This window comes from Anopheles cruzii, chromosome 3 (genome assembly GCF_943734635.1).
Source record: "Anopheles cruzii chromosome 3, idAnoCruzAS_RS32_06, whole genome shotgun sequence".
NCBI classification, from domain to species: Eukaryota; Metazoa; Arthropoda; class Insecta; order Diptera; family Culicidae; genus Anopheles; species Anopheles cruzii.
In genome coordinates this window covers 25,883,010-25,907,559 of record NC_069145.1, presented here as the reverse complement: position 1 = coordinate 25,907,559, position 24,550 = coordinate 25,883,010, and the positions used below count along the sequence as shown (strand labels likewise).

The following is a 24,550-nucleotide window of genomic DNA, read 5'->3' as shown; positions in this document are numbered from 1 at the left end:
ACCTTTACCGTGTGTTTAATAAATCCGCGTAATTTGTTACCCAAAAGTAGCAAGGAATGATTGTGCTTCTCCGTGTACCGCTCTTTGCCAAGGATAGTCAAATTTTCTGTTACAAAGGTACACCCAGAATTGCGTGAGCTTGAAACAAGCACGTTGAAAGAATCCTTAGGCGTATGTTGATTCAAATCAGAAGCACTTAAAAGGCCAGGATATGCAACAATTAAAATAACTATTTTATTCCCAACACCTTTCCTGAGCGTCTACTCTATAATGAAGAAGGCGGGACGAACTTCCACGAGTTGCCACCCTCGTTGTCCACGCACTCGAGTAGCTTGCCTTCGGTTGTCAGCTTCTTCAGGTGGTGGTTCACATTATATGCAGCAGCAGCCCAAAGTTGCTCCGGCGTTTCTTTGTACACCTCTCGCACGATATCCATTTCGTTGTACTGCTTTCGAGGATTCGCTTCGAAGACGGCGAAAATCTGCTTTTCCCGATGGTTCCGGTGGTTGATGTATTCCGTTATCTTCTCGATCGGGTTCTAAAACAAAACAGTAGATTAGCGATGTAATTGTTCCTTCGACGGTGTTCTACAATCATTGGTGATTGACTGGAGACTTACTGTAATGATATTACCATGACCCGGGTAAATAGTGGACGGCTTGGCGCTCAAAATCTTTTCCAAACTCTTCATGTACAAGTACAGATCCTCAAACACGGTAGTGCCCTCGCCGAGAATACAGTCAGCGCTGAAGAGGGAATTATCTTCCTGCAGTATCAGCACCACATGATCCGTCGTATGGCCCGGCGTGTGTACGACCTTGAGCGTTGCACCTTCGGTGCTAAAAATTTGCCCATCTTTCAGTTCCTTTAGCGCAGCGTTTTTCATCTCCGGTTCCGGCGCGTCTGTACGCGGAAATTTCCAAACATTACAAGTAGCCTTATTTTCGATAATATCGAGTATGTTGTCAACCCCGCCGACATGATCGTGGTGCCAATGGGACACTATTATGTCATTAATGAGAATCCGTTCGTCCATCAACACTTGCTTCAGGTGGTCGATGTACTCGCTCACATTCGCGTCGCCGGCGTCCAACAGAATGCGTCTGCAATGAGCGACAAAACGGGAACAATGTGCTGACCTCATCCTCTGCAATCACTCACCTTTTTCCGCTGCCTATCAAATATGTGTTCGTTCCTTGCAGCGTCATCGGGCTGGGGTTACAGCCCAAAACGCGAATTAATCGGGACGAAATTCTCGTTACGGCCGGTATGGTGGCCATCTTACGTTTCGGTAGAAACAGTCTTATCGTTGGCGAACAATCTCTTTCTTGTTTTTATCATTGGCGTTTCCGGTGCAACCCCTGATTGGCCGGGCGGGCGCGAAATGTAAATTTCGGACACCAATTCTTTCAACGGACTTTCACTATCCTCTTGTGTTATCGATTCTTCCTCGGCAAATGATTCGCTCCGTTCGCTCCGTTCGCTCCGTTCGCTCTCGTCGGACGAATTGGAAGGTGGCACAAAGTTTTCGACCGGGAAGCCAACCGGGATCGTAGAGCAGTCAATCTCCGGAATCGCGACTCCTTGGCTGTGGTACAATTCTATTATGCAGTCGTATATCTCGTCTGCCTCCTTATCGCATTCGGCGAGCAGTTTTTGTAGTGTTTGTGTTTGCTCAATGAAACTGTCACAATTGGCGGAGCACTCGCTAAGTTCGTTACGAGAGGCCGTTAATGCGTCGCGCACGGTGTGCTGCTTTGCTTCGTTCTCCTCACGATAACCGATGGCGAATGTAGTGACCTGGCGGCGAAGTGTTCTGAGTTTCGAGTCGAATTCGATAGCCTGTTCCTTCAGTTCCTTGGACATCGTTTTTCTTGCTGGCTTCACAACTAAAACAGGGACGCCGGTTTTTAAACAAACATCTGTTGCTTTCAGCGGAACTGTCAGTGGGCCGTGTTGCCAGCATGTTACCTTTCCGAATCATTTCTCATTCCACTTGCTCTTTTTTATCTTAAAAAATACAGACAATATTGCCAAAGGCACTAATAAAGATGCATTGTGAATATGAGATACCGTTATCGAATATCGAATACCTTATGTTTGTAGACTGATCCTCGGATCTGACTGATGCAAGGGTTGACAGCCAGCACACCGCGCGCAGCGTGTGCAATGACAGCGAGACAGCATGTACAATCGGCTTTTATCAACCCTGTTGTGCGCGGCGGACGGTCTTTTTTGCAGCTGCTGCAAACGTCGATAATCGAGCCTGAGCATTCTCTCTCTCCTCGGAGCGGAATTTATTGATTTTTCCCATTTTGCGTCGTACAGCAAGTTGGTCACCAACGATCCGGGTGCCTGTTGTGAATACGTTCTTCCCTGCCAGCGACACGAAAGGTAGGTCCCGGTACGGTCACGGTTCGACGTCAACGTGCCCGTCGCGAGGGTGATAAAATGGTTCGGATATGTGGTTAGAAAGTGGAACCACGGATTCGGACCGGGCCACTCCGAAGGTTATCCAATACTTAATGATACTGGGACGAAGAGAACGATGGGCGGTTGCTTAGAGTCTTTATCAACTTTAATATGTAACGAACTGCAATTGTTTCTATTATTTTCCGACCAACGTAGACTATTAATAAGAACGCAAAATGGCTGCTACCGCTCTGGCCCACGAGAAAGTATGGATCGATCGGAACGCCATCGCCACGGCGGAGAAAAAGTACTACGAGTACCTGTCGAAGGTAGGTTAGGCTTAGTTGCTATACGCCAGGTCCCCTGCTCCCCACTCCGATACAATTCTAATGATAAATTGAAGTGCTGAATGAAGTCCGTGTATGGGTTCACGTAACGTCCTTTGTACGGATGCCGACGATGTTACTTGTGTCAAAACAAATACTAACCCTCCCCTCGCATACCCTACCTTACTGTACGCAAGCTTTCCGTTGCGGAGAAGAAAATGGAGCCGAACGATGGCGTTGCGGCGGACGCGACAGAACCGAAAATAGAACAGCCAAAAAAAGCGAACGCCTCGCAGCGGTCGCCGCCGGAGGCAACATTACAGCAGCAGCTACAGAATCCGGTCAGTGCTGCTGCCCCTGGGGACCCATCGGTACCGGCTGCTGATGCTCCGAAGCCAAAGAGGGACAAAAAAAAGCGCAACAGGGGCAAGAAGGAGAGCACTCCTGTGGCCGATAATGAACCTTCCGACTGGTGGAGCGATGCCACACCGGTTGCCCCAGCGCCTCAACCGGAAGCACCGGTTGCCCCAGTAGCTCAACCGGAACCGGAGGCCGAGTTTCAGAAGGAATGGGGCAAGAAAAAGTCGAAGAAATCGAAGAAGTCCAAGTGGCAGGAAACGGAAGCGGGCGCGGAGTTGGTCGCGGAAAAACAGTACGACGAAAGCGCGATGTTGGTGCAACAGCAGAACGCTAAGAACCAGAAGGAAAAAGAGAATCTGTCCCACAAGCTGTGCGATAACATAACGGAGGAACTGAACAAGGTTCGCTTTCATGGCCGAACAGGACTTGCGACACACATCGCTGTCCTTGACCAATGGTTGCAAGTTTGCCCGTTGTTTGTGTGTCACTTTTTATTTGGTATCCACCGGCTGGACAGTTTGGCTTCTCTGATTTCTTTTTTGTTTCACAATAACTCTTTTTGGTTTATTATTGCCTTTTCTTCCTGTTCTTTCGCTAGCTTTTCTTTAGTTTATTTTTTGGGTTGTTTACGAACGTGCTCTTTGTACATACGTTTGTGTTATCGTAGTAACCAATTGGCCATCGGAACACAGCTGGGAAAGGTGTAAGAACTAGGGACGCTTTAAGATGTTTTATGTTTTTTTATCCGAAACAAACCACCGACTTGAAGTGGATCGTTGGAACAGAAATTGTGTATGGCCATTAGAAAGCACTGCGTTTCTTTTTCGTTTTATTTATCTCAGCACCTCCATGTGTGTTCCCACCACTCGAGCAGGTTTGGTCATCCTTCTGAAGAAATCCTTGGACTTAAAGTAGTATCGATCAGTAATTTCTTGTATTCCATGGTCGTCAGAAGGATGAGCGATGGCTGATTTGTTTGCTGTTTGTTTGGATTTTGCTGGCATAGCTTATTAATGGTGTAACGGTTTGTTTCAAATTCCAGATTAACTCCGCTCCGTCTCAATGCACACTGGCGTCGGAAATCTCAAAGGCCCGTCAGCATATCAAAAATTCCCTCGAACGGGTGAGTGGTTTGGTAAAGCAAAAAAGCCCGCATCGCATTAATCAATGGATCCTTCTGCAGATGGATGGTATTGCCGCTTTGGCTGCTAGCCCTGGCGCGGAACTACTGGACCGTTTGTCCTCAGTGGAGAAGGAAAATGAACAGTTGCGCTCGATTATTGACGGACTGAACAATCTGGTTCTCGATTTGCACGAACGCGTCAAATCGCTTGAATCCGGCAAAACGTCGTCGACGACCGCCAAACCTGCAGCCGCAGCTCCTGCGAAGAAGGCTCCGGCCGTCGATGAAGACGAGGACGACGATGTCGATCTGTTTGGCTCGGATGAGGAGGACGAAGATGCTGCGGCTGCCGCGCTGCGCGAAAAGCGCCTGGCCGATTATGCGGCCAAAAAGTCAAAGAAGCCGGCCCTCGTCGCCAAGTCGAACATCATTCTTGACATCAAACCATGGGACGACGAGACCGATATGAAGGAGATGGAACAGCAGGTACGCAAGATCAGTGCCGACGGATTGCTGCTCGGTGCCGCCAAACTGGTCCCACTTGCCTACGGTATTCACAAGCTGCAGATGTCGTGCGTCATCGAGGACGATAAGATTTCGGTCGACTGGCTACAGGAGGAGATCGAAAAGATTGAGGACTTTGTGCAGAGTGTGGACATTGCCGCGTTTAACAAGATCTAATGCGGACTGTTCGGCTCCCAGGGTACATGTTTTAATCGATTTTAACGTACAGAAACACTCGCCAATGGCGAACTTCACAATGATAATGAGAACGTAAACAAACAAACAACGCTTGGTCGTCACAATTCTACTCTCCAGTGATGCATCTTTCAAATTGAAAGTAAGTTTAATTAACAATTGAATATTCTAGCCAAACACGATACCGGGAGGGTGAGCCCCGAGGTAAAACCATCATTTTTCTCACTTTCTAATCGTCGTCGTTAGTGCGTTCGGAAAAAAAGTAACTAAGAAAGCAAGTAGCGCGCTGTACACAACGCTTAACAACAACTAACTATTGGCGGCTACGGGAACATGTACCCGAACCGCAGGCGCAAGTTGATGAATGAAAAATATAAACTCTATACGAAAATGTGTTGGAGGTGTTTCATTTAAACCATGCCATTGTTGAGTCTGTTTACCCGGTCGCATATTTCTTTCCTCGTGGCGAACCATCGGCGTTATGACACAAACGGGCTGGACGGAAAGGGATCCAATGTTAAGGGTTAACAGGCACCGATGACAGAGGTTTGTTTACGAACCTCAAGGGTTTGTTTACGAACCGCAAGGATTGTCTTTTCAACGACAAATGTGAATCGGCCATATCTCAGTTAGTTCCGTTGCGCCTTGCTGTAGTCGTACTTTGGTGATATAGTAGAGAAAAAGGATTGCATGTAGGATCGAAGAGCAGCTCACAGGGACAAACAATTGACTCGAGATGTCGTCCGGTCGTAAGTGCAACAACTGCGGCAGTGCCGACATCGAAGTGGACAATGCACGAGGCGACGCCGTGTGCACGAACTGCGGATCAGTGCTGGAAGATAATATTATCGTGTCTGAGGTACAGTTCGAGGAAAATGCTCACGGTGCATCCAGTGCCGTCGGTCAGTTTGTTGCGTCCGATTCGCGAGGCGGCGCGACGGCGTACGGAAAGTTTCACGTCGGTACCGGGACCGAGTCGCGCGAGGTTACTCTACGGAAGGCACGCCAAGGAATTGCGCTTCTGTGCAGCCAGCTCCGGCTCAACAATCACTGCATCGAGACGGCGTGCAATTTCTTCAAGATGGCCCTCATACGCAACCTGACCCGTGGTCGGCGCAACACGCATATCTATGCTGCTTGCGTTTATATCACGTGCCGAACGGAAGGAACCTCCCGTGAGTATAATTCAAGCAGCACGATTATGCATCATTGTTTAACGATAACTTTCGTTTGTAGACCTACTGATCGATATTAGCGATGTGCTACAAATTTGCTGCTATGAGCTTGGACGGACCTACTTGAAGCTTTCGCAGTCGCTGTGTATTAACATTCCGTCGATCGGTGAGTAAAGCGCCTTCGTTTCTTAAGATTTTGAACGATTTTGGATGCTTCCGAAAGTTGGCATCGTTTGTAGTCTCGTGTGGTTTTGTTGTGTGCCTTTGTGGGCTACGGCGAAAGCTGCTAGGTTAGGTCAGGAATCTTTTAACAATTAACCCAGAGTTTAATATGTTGAATTCTGCTTGCAATTTGGAATCTCTCATCGGTTTCTCAAACCTTAAAGCATGCTTCGTATGATATGTCAGATTGGTTTATGATACGGTAAAAATTACGATACGATAACTTACCCTTCATAACATGCCGTTGCCTCATTTCTTTACAAAACAAAAGAGTCTCCACTCTATTCATCTACAATAATTTATTCTGCATTTATAAGATTTCAAATATATATATGTATAGTTTTATCTGCTCTTTCAATAATATCATCAGCGATCGAACCATCGCATGGCATAATTTTACTTTTATCCCGCAACACTGGCCTACCCCTACATTAACGCACATCAAAACCGAAACACAACAGGGTCCAAGCAATGTCATATTCGTTCCGCGTGTGCCAAATGGGTACCGTTTCAGGGTACCAACAATGAACAGGAACATGAACGAACAGAATTTAAAAGGGCAACGTGAATGAAAAGAATTAGGTGAATATCCGTACAAGAACCCCAGGACAGGACTTTGTGGTTGTAAAACAAGTTACCCCCTGTCGGACTGTGTCCGGACCGGGTGTGTTCTGAAGTGCGAAAGTTTAACGCTGGTTTAAGATTCTTTTGTATTTCATTTTGTAATCATATTGAACATCGTACCGCACCAAAATCACGACGAACCAAAGTATCACACACCCGATTTCTCGTGAAAATAGTATTTCGATTTTGTGTCCGGTGACTGAAGCGGCTGTTCCACGTTACACCCTATATATTGCGCCCTCTTTGAAGCACACCTTATGCCATGTTTCATTGTCACGTGTATCACTCTTACATACTAAAAAGGAAACCATTTTCTTGCTCCACTTGTCGCCCCATCGCACACGATTATCTCTGTCGCTGGCAAAACTGTCCTGCAATTTTTGCTACCGCACCCGGTTTTGCTTTTATAAGTGGTTGCCTTTGTACTGCATCTTGCACCGTTGACTACCAACGGAAATGATTGCTAAAAGGGCTCTACAGACTATCGAAAACACCGTCCCAAAGAAAAAAGCGCTTTTCAAACGAAAACAATGGTTAAGGCTACTAAATTTGTTCTACAAATTTTTTGTCTGCACTGCTGCCCTACGAATGCGTACATTTTCGTGAAAGATTGCTAGAAGTAAATGTAAAAACTGCGAATAGTAAATCCGAACGATAGGAGGAAGACCTAAGGAGATACGCTAAAAATACATATTGCGCCCACATTGTTAACTAATATATAAAACAGAGAAGGCATCGTTGACTAGCGCTATCCGACGATCGACGATCGTCAGCACGATCATGCTTTAAATTCGATCGTGTGCGGCTCACTCAACGGTTTGCTTTGAATCGAATCGAATCGAAAGTGTGTTGCGCTGCGGAAATCTACTGAAAAAGCGTTTCTTTCTATTGCTCGTCCCTTTGGAGGTGCACGCTACAAATCTACACCAAGTTTGCTGATGCCAACATTCGCCGCTCTCCCTGGTAGGTTGGCCTAAGAACGACCCTTAATCCGATTGTACTGAACTTTGTGTTTCTCTACGTGTGAAAGTGCACTAAATATTGCGATTTGGTTGGTTTGTTTCTTGCGTTCGACTTCTTAGTCGGATGCTTCGCCATTGTTTGCCACCGACTGGCCGGTAGTGGCCGGTGAGCCAACGACCACCGATGGTGGTTGAAGCCAACCGGAAGATGGCGACGTTCCACCGTTTGACCCACCACCATTCGCACCATTCTCGGTGCCACTGTCGCCACTAGCATTTCCGAAAGCAGACGCATGTGAGGAACCACCACCTGGGCCACCGCTGGCTGCGGTAGTTCCTCCGATAAGCAACAGCCCACCATGGCCGACCGATGATGGTGAGGCGGATGTGGTGGACGTGTTGGTACTGCCGGATCCGTTGCTACCCACCACCTTGCCGTGTGTAGTGTTGCTGCCGTTTCCTACGCCGCTTCCAGACCCCGAGTGGCCACTGCTGGGAGCATGATTGTTGTTGATGGTATTGTTGCTCGCGCTAGCACTGAGACCAGCGCCCTGTTGACCAACGGTGCCCATCGGACCGTAGAAGATGAGCTCCGGTATTTGGCCACCTTGTACGCCAGTTCCATTGGTGCTCTCAGAGGAGCACTGAAATTGGAACGTAACCGTCCCAACACTGACTTCGCTCATGCCTTCCTGACCAAAGAAGCTCAGTTCAGAGCCGTCGAGCACAACTGACGCCGTGTAGAAGCACTCCGGTTCGATCTGTATCGGAGTTTCGAAGAACACCTGAAACGTGTTGCTTGAACCATCCGAGAAGAACTTGGTGCTGTTCTCCGCCAGCACTCGGCCGAGTCGTTTCAGCTCGATCTTGACATCGTAATCGGCGGCACCGGTCGATGAGCCGTACAGGCCGAACCCGACGATAAAGATACGCTTATCGACCGAAAACTGGATCGAATCGCAGCGTCCCCGGTAGCGCCACTGATTGCTCCGGTAGGCGCAAGACGCGAATCGATGGCAAACCTGCGTTTTAAGGCCGGTCCGGGCCTTCACCGGGAAGGTTAGCTTCGGCTTGTGGCGTGCGGTAAAGTTGAGAAAAATGTCGATCGTCTCCTGGTTGGTCAGTATTCCCAGCTGAGCGACGCGATTGGCGAACTCTTCGAGCGTCATCGTCGGTATGCGTATCAGGTACAGGGCTTGCCCGAGCAGTTGCCGCTTGTTGGACGACGTCGGTTCGATGTCCATTTTGGTGCAAGCCGCGTGCGCCCAGCTCAGCGCCGCCTCGAACAGGTGGATCTCCTTGCAGTTGAGCGTTTCGCGGGCGAGTATCGTTTCAAACGTTTTCAGATCGATGTCGACGAATCCTTCCGATTTGATCGCCATTTCTGCCTGTGGATCGAGAGCGACAGGAAAGAAAATGCTTGCAAATCGCGCACACGCTTGCGGGTTCGTCGCTTCCGCTGGGATGTATTGCAGCCGGAAGTGGATTTGGTTACAATACTATGTTTATGAGATGAGGCAGATTTGAGAATTGAATGGGGAACTACTGCGAGCGGTTAGTTTTGTTCGAAATGGAGCAACCATCCCAACGAACTGCTTCCCCAGAGAAGTGCGAAAAGAAGGTGCAACGGGAAACGTTTTCTCTCTTAAACGAAGAACGTGGCCACCGTAGGTACGGAACTTAGGATAATTGAAACTGCAACATTTGTGTTCGATAGTTTTTTTTAAACCATTTCATTTTTCATTTCGAATTTATCTCCGATTATCTTGCAAAGCTCTCTACACTCATATCGAATACACTTAGTTCTGTTTCTGCCTTTGTAAGACTTGAGCAAAATCTTCGAGGGATAACAACGATGACACACCACATTGAGGAATTAAAATGTTTTGAAATCGTTACATCACCTTCAGATCCTTATCCTTATTGTGGTGCTTTTGGTGAACATTTCGTGTTCCTGGCACTCCCCTAACCATAGCTAGACTGTGAGTGTTGCTGGATTGAGCATTTTTCTACGCAAAGCACAATATTCCTGCACGATCCTGTTCACCAGCTACAGACTGATATGTTTTACATGTTTATTTATTGACTAAATTGTATCGTAAACTGCAGCCACAGACATACTGTCACACACCACGTACACACACACAGACCACGAGTGAACGAAAATATGGAAACATAATAGGAAAACAGCCATAGACGACACATCAAGAAAAGAAAACACAGTGTAACACAAGAGCCAGCCAACAAACAGCCTTTCTATGCGGATCCCCACGGAGCGGAGGTCCTGCGCGCAACTAAAGTCTATTCTTACTACATCGTGTTCGATTGAGAAATGAAAAGGTTTCGTAACAACTTCAAGATATTGCAGTTTTTACTTCCTGGCTAGCAGGAACAGTCTCGCGAACCTTCAACGACAAAAGCACCGTAAAAAAGCTAAAGCGAAATAACAACCACTTCGTCCACTTTGTCTTCGTTTGAAGAGATAGAAACTACAGTAGATAGAGTATTTTTCGTGTATGGACAACAAGAAACAGTTTCGTGCAAAACACCTAGCAAGAGGGGAAGGATGAACGGACAAGCTTGGTTACAGTTACACAGGGTGGGTTCGTTTTTGTTGTTTCACTATCCAATTCGTTCAGTGTACTGCGCGCTGACGGGGCCTTGAATGGCCAATGTCATTGAGTAAACACTACTTGACCTTCTGTACAACTTTGGCTTTAATTGTTTAGTTTTGTTGATATGTGCAAATTGATTAAGGTCTCTTATCGCACCAAATTAGTGATAACATTGAATAGGAATTGTTTAGTGATTGCGTCCGAAGCTAATTACACAAAGCAGTCAACGAGAGGCTCACGTGAGGAGCTGGTTTTCAAAAAGAGCCTAGAAAAAACGTATGAAACCAATGGCGCCGTGGGCCTCCGTTAGTCGGTGATCGACGCAATGGCCATTTCATGATCGAGGTACATCGAGATACAGTACGGTGGTTACAGAGGTACAGGTATATTGAGCAAGGAAGTGACACGTCGGGTAGTTGGGATTGGAACACGGCGCCCTTCTTCATTATTAGTTAATGAATGTCTAACAATTTGCTTTACATTTCACTCATATGTTTGCGTTTCTTCGTTTGGAAACCGTATTCAAACTAGAGATTCTCGTGTCTTCACAAAATCGCCCGAAGACGAAGAACTAAAAGGATCAGTTCCTTCGGAAGCGACCGAGGAGCCCGGAGTGGACGATGATGACGAGCAGCTGCCAGGCGTTTGCACGTTGCTCAAACCATCGTCCCGGGCTGGACTAGGTTGAAGGTTACTGTTGCTATTGTTTCTATCACTACGGTTGCTGTGACTAGCACTACTGCTACTACTGGTACTACTACTATTACTACTACCAATGGTGGTGGTGGTGTTGGTGGTGGTGATAGTACTATCACATACCTGCGCATCAATCACCTCCCAGCAGCGCTGCATTAGCTCTGGTTCCTCGAACAGGCGCGACTGGCTCAGCAGCAGGCAAGCGTTCTTCGCCGTCAGACTAGTCTCGAGATAGTTGACGCAGGCCCGGGCCAGATGCGGCACGATATACTTCTTCGCGACGTACAGTGTCGCGAGCACGTTATCGGCTTCCAGCTGAATCTCATCGCAGTACAGGTATCTGCCGGACGAGATGGGAGAGAGAGAGTAGGAGAGAGTACAGTGAACAACAGAGTTCCGGAGTAGCACCCCAACTGCCACCGGTCCACAGGCTCACTTCAGCAACGTTAGGAATGCACCCGGTTCCACGTCCGGTACTTTGATGTCCTGTTTCGCCTCCGCCAGCCCACCGTAGAACATGGCGTAGAAAACGGAGCTTCCCGTCGCTAGCACGTACTTGTGGGCCGGAATGGTTTGCACTTGTTCTGCGGCGGAAGAAAGAAAGAGAGAGAGAGCGGGAAAACAATAGACGGAGGGACGATTAGAAAATATGTTTCTTGTTTAGCGCACTGGATTATGTAATCGAACGTTTATTTGTGCTTTTGTTTTTCGAGTCCACTCCGCTAACTCACCATCGGAACCCACGATGAACCGGATGTCGGCCATCAGGTCGTTATTAAACATGGCCGCATTGCGTTCGCGAACCGTCGACTTGTTGGCCTGCCAGTTCGGATCGGCCGTGTCGGCCGCTGTGGTGCTGTTGATGACACTGCTGCTGCCTCCGGTGCCAGCGCCACCGCCGTTGGTCAGGCAGAATGAGGCCGCACTAAGGGCACCGGGCGACACGATCGTCGGTGAGGACGGGGCACTGCAGGGTTGCGTCACCTGCATGTTCTCTACGCCTCCCCGCACGCTCCCACCACCTGCGCTAGTGGCCGCCGCTGTCGCACTACCCGCACCGGCAGCAGCACTGTTCTGATGGAACGGGGCCAACACATTGAACATCTCAACTGCAAAAAAGGGCGAAGATACACACATCAATTTGGAGACGACCCCCTTTCGGGCTGGCTGGCTGGACCGTTACGGCCCGCGCGGAGCGGTGCAGAGTCCGTGTGCTGGGGCTGGGGTTAGGTTTTTTGCGCATTCGGCCACACACACATTTACACGTCACACGATGACGTCATAATGCACCGGAGAGGTGATTAGCATATACATCGTGTGTGTCGTAGCATCGTTCTGCCCTCAGACCGCAAACTCTGCCCCAGGTCCCCCCCTCCACCTCCCATTGAAAATGATTGATTTTTCTGCACGCCCCGCCACCAGGTCATGTGCCCTGGGGGCGCCCTCATGCCGCCCGTGTCAGGATGCTTACTGTTGTGGTACGGAAAGACGGAAAAAATTTGCTCCTCATTTCGCTTCATTGGACGCTGTGAAATTTTGGCGTACAGATTGGACATAGCCACCGTTGGTTGGCGAACGAAGCTTCTTTTGGGCTCTTCTTTATCGTTCCAGGATGGACACTCCGAGCTAAGTTTGCACTATCCACCGTGTGATTCGGTGTGTCCCGCCGCGGCAAATATGTGCACTTTTGTTCACTACACACCAGCACCTTTCGCAGAAGGCTCTGCACGTTACGAGGCGTTGCCTGGCAGACGGAAAAAATTGCAGCACAACGACCGAGCGCACAGCCCCAGTGCACTTCACCAGACAGCCATCTTAGTTTTCCCGTTTTCTTGCCAAATCAGCGGCTCCCTATCGCAGCAACCTCTGCCTGCCGAGATGATGGAGCTTGCAAGAGCGCGAGAGAACGCATTTCGGAGAGATGACATTATTATTCATGCGACACGGACGTGCGTTGGTGTGCGTGGTGTAAGCTGTCCGCTATCGACTGTGGGCAATGTTTTCGCTGATGTTTCCTCCCACGCACGGCGTACACATAATGTTTCATATAGCTCGAGGACTGTGGTTTGTTTGTAACCCAAAGTTACAAAACCATTGTAGGAGTAACATGTTCGTAACAGTGAAAACATTGCGCAAAGCGCATGCCCTGCTCAGGGCAGCAACTGTAAACACAGGCGGACATGTGTGTGTGTGTGTGTGCGTGACGCTTGAATCTTCTCTCAGCCAAGTTCCGCGCTCTCTCACTCACTGTTTCTCATTCTCACGTTGTGCACACGTCGCTCACCAACACACACTCATCGTTTGAAAACGCGAGAGAAGAGAGTGCGCCCGTTCGTATTTTGTTTATCTCTCTGTTGTGTTCGACCTCGGTAGTGTCATTTTTGTGTGTTTTTGTTTTGATTATCCTTCGTAGCCAGTCCGCGGTTGGGCATTGCGGCGCGGCTCCCAGTTCGCGGTTTATTTCACATGATTTTTGCTTCCCTTTTTTTTCGCCCGCGACAGCCACGTTTGTTGCTGTGCGTGGCACACATGTGTGTGAGGTCAGAGTCCCGGCCAAAAACCGTCAACATGTGGTTTTTGTTCGGCACGGCAAGGACCTTTAAAGACGACCATTTTTGGGCGCATTTTATCAACAACGATTGGCAAATAACTTAACGGACCAAATGAAAAAAAAAAGAAATTTAAACCGGACCACTACCTTGACCTTTCGCCGCCGTGGCGGTACGGGCCCTGTGTAATGAATTATGGATGGCCACGGTGTGGCGGTTCAATAACGGTGACACCGTTTTAGTGCTCAGCACCATACGGCGCTGCTGGCATGTTTTTGTCGCATGTTGGTGAGAATTATCGTAAGGGGTCGTACGATAATTCTCACGCCCAGCGGGCAAAATCTGTCGTGCGACCTCGGAACAACCGTCGGAACAAGCTCGGAACAAAGAATTTTAATTCTTTTGTTCCGACGCGTTTTTCTGCCCGGCGCTGAAACGCTTCATGTATAACGCTTTAGTGGTGTGTGTGTCATGAACTCGGTTCATCCAGTACCTCCCCCCCTCCCCCCCTAGCCCATGTTTCGGATCTGAATATACCCGACAAACTTGGTTAAAATTTTAAAACCTTTATTTCTCACAAATCATAAACACTATCAGAACACCACTATACGTACATACACCCTTCTCCAGCATCCTACGGCACCATTTCATGCGCTTCCTTCTCGAGACGGGACGTCGCTCGGCACACTTCGTGATACCTGTAAATGAAAAAAATGACCCCTGAACACTTTAAACACTGCACAATTGTTAAAACACTGCCACAATACTTACTTACAAACATTTACGGCATCCTCCTGCAGCTGCAATAAGCAAAAGAAACAGATTAATATTGTAAAACTACGCAACTCTGCGCGTACATGACGAGCGATCTTTGATCACTCCGACCACCAAAAACACTTGCAATACTTACCAGATTCTTTCGGCGATATCTTCTGCAGACATTTGGCGAACTGTAAACATAGAAATAGGACTGAATTAAATAAAAAAACAACACTTTTTAACGTACTTACTTTACTGCGACTTGCTAAGATGCCATCAGCGCCGGGATCACAACAAACCGAACTGACAGTTGAATGGCCAACGCACACACATACACCGCGTTGGGTATCATCGTTCAATAAGTCCCGAAACTAGCGTAGAGATGGCACTAACAATGCCATTTATGTACCAAGGTTCACAAGTACCAACCTTCAGATAAGATATAATCAATTGTAAGATGTAATATAATTGGATGTAATTCGAAACATAACATAGTTATTTCATTTACTTCATAGTTTTTCATAGTTTTCATTTCAAACTTTTCATAGTTAGTTCCGGGGCTTATTGAACGAAGTGTTATGTTCACGGAGGCCGCGCATGCGCACAAACGACGCCTCGATTCGAAGCGATAATTCTCCATAGTCCAACCCCATGGTTTTGACTATGGAAAATCCGACAGAGCGAGAAAGGAAAAAACATGTTCGAAGGAGCGAATGAAATGGCAACCCCCGGTGTTGCGCTGGGCCTGTGACGGAGTGAGGTTGTGGGCTCGAGGGGGTAGGAACGGGGAAAAATATCGCGCGACGGATGAATTTTTGAAACGCTTTGCCCGCGGGGCGATAGCTTTTTTTTACGGCCAAGCATAATGTCGCCCTGTTCAGATTCCTACGATAACCGTATAATTGGTCGTTCCATCGATAGATACAAGCAATATTTATCTATTTTTAGCACCTAGTGCATGACTGTTCACATAAAGCCCCGCGAAATGACCTTTACTGGCTTGTTAGTGTCTTCGCTCCATCTTCAACCGTAGAGTTTTTGTGAACCGCTACCGACCAATACCGCAACCGCTACCGAAGCAACCGATACGGGCGATCGAACTTATCGATCCACTTCCAATGGCTGCCAGTTCCGACCGAGCCGGAAATTGCCGTCCGTTGGCAAACATACAATTACGCGAGAATCGCTACTCACCGGGAATGCCGCGTTCACAGTTCTCCATCAGATCGGCCAGCATGAGGTTCTCGTAGTTCCGCTCGCCGTACTCCGCCAACGGGTGGTACCGGTTGATGTGGCCGCGGGCAGCCTCTACGCGTACCCTTCGACCAGCCGTCGGTCGCCGTCGGCGTCCGGTGCGCCTGCGCGCCTGGTGGTTTCTCGCCACGAACGGACCGAGCGGGCCAAACTCCTCCTCGGGATCCTCGATGTCGTCCTCTTCGTCCTCCTCCTCTTCCTCGTCGTCGTTTTGGCCGGTTTTAACGCCCAGCCCCTGCAGCAGTATCTTGGCGCCCGAGTCCACCTTTTTGAAGTTGTCGACCAGATCGCAGTGGCTGAGGGTCGCGTACCACGCAGTCGAGTAGCCGATGATCCAGTGCAGCACCTGCCGGCCGAAGTGGTCGGCCAGTGACGACGCGTCGGCCGGTACGATCGCTCCGTCCACCATCGTTGTTAGTGTTGCCCGATGCTCGATCGTCGAACACTAGAACGGGGTGACCATTACACGGCCCTCAAACACACACACACGAACCGACGGATGTGAATCGGGGAAGGTGGGCTGCAGTGGGCGCTAAAATAGGACCAGCCCAGAGCGGTGCAGCGGTGTCCTTTATTTGTATTCCGCACCAACGACCGATTGTTTATGCAAATCGAAACAAACACGGCGACCGCCACGCGCGGCTGTCGATGCACTGCCTCAACTGCACTTGGCGGTGGTGGTAGCACGACAATGTAATCGCCTGTCCCCACTCTCTCTCTCTCTCTCGCTGAAGCACCCTGTGGAGAAGTGGAACACGGATTAGATAACGTGTGGATAAGCTTTATTAATGCACCGAGAGGCAGCAGTCGGGGGCCTGCAGTTGATGCAGCTGATTGTCGCACGAAAACACAAGCGGACTCGGAACGGACTGTCGATCGATCGGATCGTTCTTGGCACTCTTTTCGATCGACGGAAGAAAACCACCTGTCAACAAAGGAAGATAGCACACACCCACACGCAGGTGAAAAACAAAAACAAGAAACGGTGCGTGGCCGTCGGGATGTTTACTACTGCGCGTTGCCTGTGACCGGCCAACGCCGAACCACTAGCGGTCTGCGTAGTATCCGTGGCGGGTGGCAGTCTCTGACACAAGTGTCCCCGCATCTCTCTCTCTTTCACTGTTTCCCTCGTTCCCTGGAGCACTTTCTCTCTCTCTCTTTCTTTTTCACCCAACCACCCAGCCGGGAGGGCGAACTGAATTGGCAAGCTGGCAATGAATAAGTAATGGGCCCGCTGTCGGCCACGGTAATTCACGGGCCGGGATCGTGTCCATGGCGCTACTAATGGGGCTCAATTTGTGTCAACGACTGGCCAAGGGGCTGCGGTGTGCGCGGACGTCCACGGTGGCAAGTAACCTGTGCACCGGCGGCAGCGGGGTGCACCACTAAACGATTGCTAATAATCAATTGATAAGCGCACGGAGCCATGTTGTCCGTGGTCCGGGGGAGCACGGTTTGAACCGTTTTGGTCCGTTGCCGCCCGGGAGCTGGAGCGATATGTTGGCCCTCAAATGGCACAAAAGGAAGCGATTTGTAGTTGGCCACACAACGATAAGGACGGCTACATTCCCGAGCGTGTTGAGACGTTATCGCAAGGTTTCAACGCATAGAGTAGCGCTCATTATCTGCTACTGCAGCTGCCGGGCCGGATTTGTTGATATCCAAGTCCAGCCGGCGAATGCTATTTTAAGCAATTTACGGCCAAACCATGAGATAAAGGCACAGGGTTTGTGCGCAGTTGAAATTTGAACTGTATAACAGGCAGATGGTGTTCTAATATTTGAAAAAGTAATAGTCCGCGCAGATCTCTATCGATTTTCAGTCAAAAGACGACGTTCAATCAATCGTTCGATGTTTATCGTACGCCAGAACAACGAGTCTGGCAATTTTGTCACGGAAACATGTTGCCTCTAATGAACATCGGTTTGGGTCCCAAAATTTTACTTTAGGTTTTCGGAACGAATTCATCGGCGTCCGCGCTGATATCTAAATAATGAACACCTTTCCGCTACGCGTGTTCATGCTTTGGTGGGTCTTGCATGTTCTCCATTAATCACTCTTATCAATTCCCCAGCAAATGGGCCCCAGCGTTCTCGAGCGTTCGATTTAATATTTACTGATAAACATGCGTGTTAAATATACTCGGCTTTTGTGGTTTGATCGCGATATGGTCTTCGAGTGTGTGGTGTATCTTGGACTGTTGTTGGGACAGTTTGGACCTGAACATTACAATGTTTCTCCCACCGAATCCCGCGGCATACGACATTGGTGCTAGAATCCCTTTGTTAGCAGCACTGACCCGTAGTGCAGAGGCCGGCTTCCGTCCTAGATGGTGACGGACCACCGTGCACGTACGTCGTCGAACGTTCCAGAAGCTCTACACGATCGCCCTGGAACCGGTTGCCACGGGTAAGTCTGGACGCCCGGACTTATAGTCTCTCCACTTGGCTCGATCGATCGACGACGATCGAGTGGGGCTCCGTAAGTACCGGATCTCCAACTAAATGTGTAAACTTCCATTAATGCTCGCAACCAACCCGGTCCCGGGACCGTTGGGCGTTGGGGTTATGCAACTGAGACGCTGGCGACAATTGCACACCCGAGTGGTGGTTGCGCAATTTCTAATCCCCTTCCGGTACACGGGTGCCCCGGTTGATGATGCACCCGTTGCTGTGCCGTCGCCCGATTTCCCCGTGACTTAGGCCCCAGTGACAGCATTAGTTTTTATGTGTCACCCGACGCGACGCGATCGCTTCACTTTCCACCATTGGGAGAGGGCAAAGAAAACGACGCCAACCGGTGAGTTGATAGCCTCATCAGCAGCAGGTCGGTCGTTAGGTGCGTTTCACTTTTGTCTGCGAGAATCTCCGTACTCCGTAGTCACCGCAACTGATCCCAGAGTCATTTAGTTTGTGATGAGTTTCTTTAACAGCAAACCTTTGCCAGCGATACGCTCGCGTGCGTCAAAGCAACTCATAACGATCACTCTTCGCGTTAAGTAGGTTACTTTGGGCCACCGAAGCGGCGACTCTCGTGGACGCTAAAAATACGGTGGGCCGCCATTGTCATAGCCGCCGCTGCCGCCGCCGTCAATCGAGATGAATTTTAAGTAACTCAAGTGTTTTGCACCGAGGGTCCTTCGCTCGCGCGCGGCTGCCGCTTGATTGCCGGCAAGTGATCTTCTGAAGTGGGAAAGGAAGGACCGACCGAACTACCGTTTACCCGGTTTAACGACCGTGGACACTGGCGACACAATGGGCCGCCGCCGCCCACCGTAGGCGCTAACCATGCGACGGAGCGACACGCACCTGCGTTTGCCCGTAGTACGTTGCACGTGCCCTTCCCCGGGGCCGCATTGTGGCGACGAATGATGACCGTTTTCGGTGCGTGCTGCCGCGGTTAGTGAAGTGCATCAACCAGCGGGGGGCACGCAAATGGATTGCGCAAGCGCTGGCGTAAGTGTTTTACCCATCGGTCCGCACGCATGTCAATTCGATACGGACTGCATGAAAATGCTGGAAATGAACTCAGGGATCCGAGTGCGCCTCATCGCCTGGGGACAGAATTCACTGTAAGCGCTTCTCAAAATCCCTCCGACACCTTAAAGGCCACAGCATAAAAACGGGGATCGCAAGGGGTTAAAAAGCGCCGTTACTGCGCTACCAGCTTTTTCGTCCCCGCCGCGACCGTGAGCACTTTTGAAGTGACAGAACCCGCGACTGCGAATCGGTCAACGTTGGTGGGCCGCGTCGGCCTTTGATACCACACTACCGTATGACCTTTATCCGCCGGACCGTGGCACTACGCTTGGCTCGCGCGCGCGCGCGCGCCGCAAGGTTGCGCCTAACCACCACCGGCCTAAGAGCACCCCCCGGGGCGGCATTCTGATGTGCCGTCGCTCAGAAAAGCGCCGCCGGCTAGGTCGAGTTGGAAATAATTTGAATCAAGCAAATAACAAAAAAAATCCCTACTCCTTCGGCCATACGCAGACGGTGGTGGAAAACAAACCGAAACAGAACGAAGCAGAAAGACAAGTCAAAGGAAAAGAATGCGAAGGACATGACCCATCGGCGGGCGCAAGTTTGGCGCACGGTTTTTAATCGAGAAAAGGTCCACCAAACCGAGCCAAGGACGCGGCAACGTCGTGTTGCCACCGAACGAGCCACCTCGGTTCTCGGTTTCGCCACAAACCACGGTTTCGGGCGGCAACGACACTCGCCGCGGGGGTTCGTCGCTTGTTGAAGTTCTTCGTTTTGTTGACCAACGTTTGGTGGTGTCCTGCGCACACCACCGGCAGCGGTTTGACCTGCAGGGTGACAAACCCATCACAGTGTGGCCCCACGACCCACGCACAGCCAGCTCGCACACACCCGCTCTAGAACAACGGTCTTTGTCGTACGTGGGACGGTAGAATCTTTTCGAACCTTGCCCGCCATACCGGTTAACGATCTCCCTCTCTCTTTCTTTCTGTGTATCTCTGGCCAAGGTTGACAAGTATCCAAGTGCTCTGCTTCGATACCACTCATCTCGCCGGTTTGGGGCACGCACCCGTGTTTCAACTGCACGCGCAACCGTTGACACAGATCACGCAGCGTCTGCAGCTATGGTGCATTGGGCTCGGGGCCCAAAGTGCTGCGAGCAGTGCTCCCCGGTCATGGCAAGCTTCTGTCGGCCGGGTGTCATTTGGGGCGGTCACCAAATTGGCCGGTAATTAATTTCTTTCGCCCCTGCTTTGCCTCTCTGTTCCCAAAACGTCGCTCGACGCTGTTTTCTCTTCGGAATTTCAATTTTTGCGCGCCACCAAAAACCGGTCCCAGTGGAGACCGCTAGTTTCGGAATTTTTACCCCCGAATCTGGCACCCGTCTGGCTCGTTGGGCGTCACTGTTTCACGGTCATCGTGTTTTTTTGTTCGCTTCTCACCACCTCGCTTTGCAGTCGCAGTCGGGTTTTGAAGGTTTTTCGGTAACACGCCGATCCCGGCAAGCCCGCGTTTGCCCGTTACGTGGCCGGCGTTTTGTATCTTTTTTTTGCGGTGCCTTCCGTTGGGAGGCACAACCCACTAAATTCCACAAACCGGGGGGGAGAATTCGGAAATAACTCTCGAAGCACACAAGCAAGGCCACGGGGGCGCGAGGTCGTTCTTGGCGTCACTTAACACCTTGACAGCGCACACTACTCACACTGACACCGGGGGGAGGCGCGCGTTCTGGCTGGCTGCGGTCGTCGAAGCAACAACGGCAGCAGGCGGCGGCGGATCGGAGATGTGTTCGGTTGCGACGACGGAATCGGACTGAGAGCGGCCTCCGGCAGTCACCGTTGCCATCTGCGCGATTAGCGCGCCTGCCACAGAACCGCCCGCCGTTCGTCCGTGGCGACTTTTGCATCCCCACCCCGCTCGCGCTCACCCTCTCTCGCTCACTCTCCTTCACACACACTCACCGTTGTCATGGTATGCTGGGCACCGCCAGCCAGCCAGCCAGCCATTGCCGTGGATGCTTCTACCCCATAAGGCATCGGTGGCTTTGTTTTTGTTTGCGCGATCGTTAATAAGCTGCCCCGATCGTGTGTCGTGCGGTCCGTGTGCATGTGATGCATATTGTAGGGTGGAGTGGTGCGCTGCTGTTGTTGTTGCTGTAGTGTGGAGTGTCGCAATGCACTGGCCGACGCCGCGATTGCATTGGCACGCCTGGCCCCGTCGTCCGTGGCGAGCGGGCCGAAGGTTGTGTTGCGACGGATGAGCGAAAAGTGTTGTACTTTTGTCACCATTTCGGCACCGGATCGATCGGACATATTTTTCGGGCCGCCGAGGGTTGACGACACTCCGGAGATCGCTCTTTCCGGTCCGGTGCGATTTGAATTTTTTGGGCAGCGCGTGTGCAGGCTGCTTATGTGCGGCGCGGTGTCATCCACGCATCCTGCCGTAGTGGAGATGCGGTCAAGGATTCGGCTTTCGGGCGCGAATTTTGTCGCCGTTGCATCGCCAGCTTTGTGGTGCCGACCTTCTTCGCTTGGACAGCGTGACTGAAGCACTTTCCCGAGTTGTCGCTGCCTTTCATGGCGGTTCAGAAGTAGACGGTGGCTAAAGTGATGCAATTGGAATGAATCGTTTATTGTTCAAACTCGTACTTTCTATCGATGGGATCTATGGTTTATCGGATTCGGGAAATCTTTGTAAGAAATCGTAAAATTTGTCCTGGTAAACGAATTTTCACACAGTACCGGAAGTCTGGAGAACCGAATGAAGCAATCTCGAGGCGGTAGCGAGTGGGCTTCGGCTGGCAGAGCCATCGACCCACCACTCCGGAATCTAGTGAGATAGGTCGTGTCGATGAAAGTAGGAACTAGTTTCGATGCAACGCGCCACCAGAACTGGTTGCATTTTCCCAGGCGGCCCACTGCTTGCGTGAGAGCAGCCAGGCCCTCTGTTACTTTTACTTTCCACACGCTGCGTTGCTGGGAGGAAGTTTGTTTGGTGGATTGGAACCAGATGCCTTACGTAACGGCACGATGCGCTTTGCTTTGACCGCGAATATATGCAATGGTAGCTTTCCATCGCATCGGAAACCATTTACCGATCTCGGTATTAGACGATAAAGTCCACTGGCGGTAAGCAACGCCTTCGTTCTCATAAAATAATTTACTGCGACAGTGCCGGTCAGTGTTTTCTACGGCCGGTAGCACCTTCACGGGGCCTTCGTTTATGATCGTATCACCTACATTCGAAGGGTATGATGTTTGTTTGCAAAAGTTTTACCATTTCGTTTTCGTATTTCCCTCCTAGATCCGTGCATCTACATTATGCGGTACGCCAACAAGCTGGAGTTTAAGGAGAAAACACACGAGGTCTCGATGACGGCCCAGCGGCTGGTGCAGCGCATGAAGAAGGACTCGATCCACTCGGGGCGCCGTCCGTCCGGGTTGTGCGGGGCGGCGCTACTGCTCGCGGCCCGCATGCACGACTTTAGTCGCACACCGAACGACATCGTGCGGATAGTGAAGATCCACGAATCGACGCTCCGGAAGCGGCTGTTCGAGTTTGGCGAAACACCCAGCAGCGCCCTAACACTGGACGAGTTTATGGCGGTCGACCTGGAAGCGGAACAGGATCCGCCCGCGTTCAAGGCGGCCCGCAAGAAGGACAAGGAGCGCCTGCAGAAGCTGGAGGAACAAACAACGGAGTTCAATCAGCTGCAGGCCGAAATCGATGCGGCCCTCGATCGGGAGATGAATGGTCGGGGCAGCAAGCGCCGGAAACACAGGATGGAGTTTAACGAGCTACAGGAGGGTGATCAGTTCATCGAGGAGTCGACGATGTCCGTTATTAGCGAGTGCTTGAATGATGCGGCCGCCGGTGGTGAAACGACTGCGGCGGCAAAAATGGACGTTCAAATAGAGCTGAAGCCCCAAATACCGGAAGGAATCAAGCCCGATTTGAAAGCGATGTGTAAGAACACGATGGAAGAGGTGGGACCCAGCTCGGAGCAGGGCGAGCACGGCAGCGGGGAGCTGCTAACGGACGACTTTAACGACGATGAAATCGACGGCTACATTATGACCGAGGAGGAGGCCAAGAACAAGAACGTGCTGTGGGAGCAGCTGCACGAGGAGTACCTTAAAGAGCTGAAGATCAAGGAAGAGCGCCTCGCCAAGGAGCGCGAGGAGGGCAAGCCGGAGAAGAAGAAGCGACGGACGGCGAAGAAAAAATTGATCGGCCCATCGTCGACGGCCCGCGAAGCGATCGAAAAGATCCTGCAGGAGAAGAAGATATCGAACAAGATTAACTACGACATCCTGAAGACCCTGACGGACAGTGCGACGGAACCGGCGGTCGCTTCCACGTCAGATGCCGTCATCGCCACCGTCAAATCGGAGGCGAACGATATCGACATTTTATCTCGGGTGCGCCCGAAACCGGAGAAGGTGTTGGCGGGCAGCAGTTCGGGCGAAGCTGCCGGCGGTAGTGTGAAATCTACGAAACCGAACTTTGGCTACGGCTCTAACCGAAAGAAACAGCAAGCGCAAGCCACGCTGCCGGTGGTCGTCAGCGGTGGGGCGGACGATGAAGCGTCAAAAGTCAAGGTCGAAGAAGCTGCACCTAAAACTGCTCAAGGTAAACCACTAGCGGGCGGCGGCATTGACCATGGCCGCATGTTAATGGTGGACGAATTTGACCAATTTTTCTCTCGTTTGCAGACACGACGATCGACGATTTTGATGAGGAGGCGGACGGGGAACCGGAACCGGAGCCGGAGCCTGAGTCGGAACACAAGTCACTTGCCGATATGCTCAACACCGGCGACGATGACGATTATTATGGCTACGATGAAGACTACTAGAAGCTAGTGCGACCGGGTAGAATTGATCTTTTAGCTTAAGATTCTGACGCTCACTTGATCAAATTAGTCTTATTTTCGTACTTTAGAATTTAAAGGCAAGTCTGACACAAACAGGTGACTGGTGTGTGGGTAGGACGTTACTCCTGTGACCAGCGACATGCTCTTGTAGGTTATGGGGAAACGATTCGTTACTCGTATCGATTATTGCTAGAATAATCTTGTAATACGTAACAAGTATCGTTGTAACATGATATGTGAAACTTACCTCGAAATAATTAAATTCATCTACAACCGTGCAATAAGTGCAATTTGGGTAAGACATTATTTGGTATAACTTATGTGCTTTTGGCTTATGCACAATTTATGCGTGAAGCAATCATCTTGCAAGTTTCATCCAACAACTAGTTGCAAAGCATAGCATAGTGACGGCAATCTAT

General features: G+C 50.4%; 4 protein-coding genes and 1 long non-coding RNA gene across 7 annotated transcripts; 2 read left to right on the top strand and 3 right to left on the bottom strand.

The window, feature by feature from the left end:
• Nucleotides 1–218: 218 nt before the first annotated feature.
• Nucleotides 219–1,401, bottom strand: LOC128273354 (beta-lactamase-like protein 2 homolog). Its single transcript, XM_053011297.1, has 3 exons — nt 1,162–1,401; nt 620–1,103; nt 219–538 (listed from the first exon to the last, which is right to left on the bottom strand). Exons 1-3 carry the CDS (start codon nt 1,278–1,280, stop codon nt 266–268), a joined length of 876 nt encoding a protein of 291 aa, XP_052867257.1. The 5' UTR covers nt 1,281–1,401; the 3' UTR covers nt 219–265.
• A 797-nt stretch (nt 1,402–2,198) lies between these two features.
• LOC128273353 (probable elongation factor 1-delta) lies at nt 2,199–5,309 on the top strand. Of its 2 annotated transcripts, XM_053011295.1 has the most exons (5): nt 2,199–2,394; nt 2,629–2,741; nt 2,936–3,499; nt 4,141–4,221; nt 4,282–5,309. In XM_053011295.1, exons 2-5 carry the CDS (start codon nt 2,649–2,651, stop codon nt 4,900–4,902), a joined length of 1,359 nt encoding a protein of 452 aa, XP_052867255.1. In that variant the 5' UTR covers nt 2,199–2,394; nt 2,629–2,648; the 3' UTR covers nt 4,903–5,309. The 2 variants fall into 2 exon arrangements, with proteins under 2 accessions (XP_052867255.1, XP_052867256.1); XM_053011296.1 differs by lacking the exon at nt 2,936–3,499.
• A 347-nt stretch (nt 5,310–5,656) lies between these two features.
• Nucleotides 5,657–24,267, top strand: LOC128274383 (transcription factor IIIB 90 kDa subunit). The gene is made up of 4 exons (XM_053012566.1): nt 5,657–6,095; nt 6,157–6,261; nt 22,559–23,887; nt 23,971–24,267. The coding sequence occupies exons 1-4, from the start codon at nt 5,657–5,659 to the stop codon at nt 24,111–24,113; spliced, it is 2,016 nt and encodes a 671-aa protein (XP_052868526.1). The 3' UTR covers nt 24,114–24,267.
• Nucleotides 6,611–21,061, bottom strand: LOC128274382 (BTB/POZ domain-containing protein 6-B). Of its 2 annotated transcripts, XM_053012564.1 has the most exons (6): nt 20,958–21,061; nt 15,717–16,514; nt 11,946–12,323; nt 11,651–11,798; nt 11,338–11,554; nt 6,611–9,291 (listed from the first exon to the last, which is right to left on the bottom strand). In XM_053012564.1, exons 2-6 carry the CDS (start codon nt 16,183–16,185, stop codon nt 8,020–8,022), a joined length of 2,484 nt encoding a protein of 827 aa, XP_052868524.1. In that variant the 5' UTR covers nt 16,186–16,514; nt 20,958–21,061; the 3' UTR covers nt 6,611–8,019. The 2 variants fall into 2 exon arrangements, with proteins under 2 accessions (XP_052868524.1, XP_052868525.1); XM_053012565.1 differs by lacking the exons at nt 15,717–16,514; nt 20,958–21,061 and adding an exon at nt 12,686–12,959.
• LOC128274384 (uncharacterized) lies at nt 14,366–14,710 on the bottom strand. The gene is made up of 3 exons (XR_008269299.1): nt 14,674–14,710; nt 14,539–14,563; nt 14,366–14,461 (listed from the first exon to the last, which is right to left on the bottom strand). It is a non-coding gene; the product is annotated as an uncharacterized LOC128274384 (long non-coding RNA).
• Nucleotides 24,268–24,550: the final 283 nt, after the last annotated feature.

Coding starts and splice junctions, on each gene's coding strand:
- LOC128274382 (XM_053012564.1), bottom strand. CDS start 16,185: ATGGTGGACGGAGCGATCGTACCGGCCGACGCGTCGTCACTGGCCGAC. Junction 12,324..15,716: donor CTGTGAACGCGGCATTCCCG/GTGAGTAGCGAT, acceptor CCTTTTTTGCAG/TTGAGATGTTCAATGTGTTG. Junction 11,799..11,945: donor GTTCATCGTGGGTTCCGATG/GTGAGTTAGCGG, acceptor CTTCCGCCGCAG/AACAAGTGCAAACCATTCCG.
- LOC128273353 (XM_053011295.1), top strand. CDS start 2,649: ATGGCTGCTACCGCTCTGGCCCACGAGAAAGTATGGATCGATCGGAAC. Junction 2,742..2,935: donor ACTACGAGTACCTGTCGAAG/GTAGGTTAGGCT, acceptor ACTGTACGCAAG/CTTTCCGTTGCGGAGAAGAA. Junction 4,222..4,281: donor TCAAAAATTCCCTCGAACGG/GTGAGTGGTTTG, acceptor ATCCTTCTGCAG/ATGGATGGTATTGCCGCTTT.
- LOC128274383 (XM_053012566.1), top strand. CDS start 5,657: ATGTCGTCCGGTCGTAAGTGCAACAACTGCGGCAGTGCCGACATCGAA. Junction 6,262..22,558: donor TATTAACATTCCGTCGATCG/GTGAGTAAAGCG, acceptor TTTCCCTCCTAG/ATCCGTGCATCTACATTATG. Junction 23,888..23,970: donor TGCACCTAAAACTGCTCAAG/GTAAACCACTAG, acceptor TCTCGTTTGCAG/ACACGACGATCGACGATTTT.
- LOC128273354 (XM_053011297.1), bottom strand. CDS start 1,280: ATGGCCACCATACCGGCCGTAACGAGAATTTCGTCCCGATTAATTCGC. Junction 1,104..1,161: donor TTGATAGGCAGCGGAAAAAG/GTGAGTGATTGC, acceptor CGCTCATTGCAG/ACGCATTCTGTTGGACGCCG. Junction 539..619: donor GTCATGGTAATATCATTACA/GTAAGTCTCCAG, acceptor GTTTTGTTTTAG/AACCCGATCGAGAAGATAAC.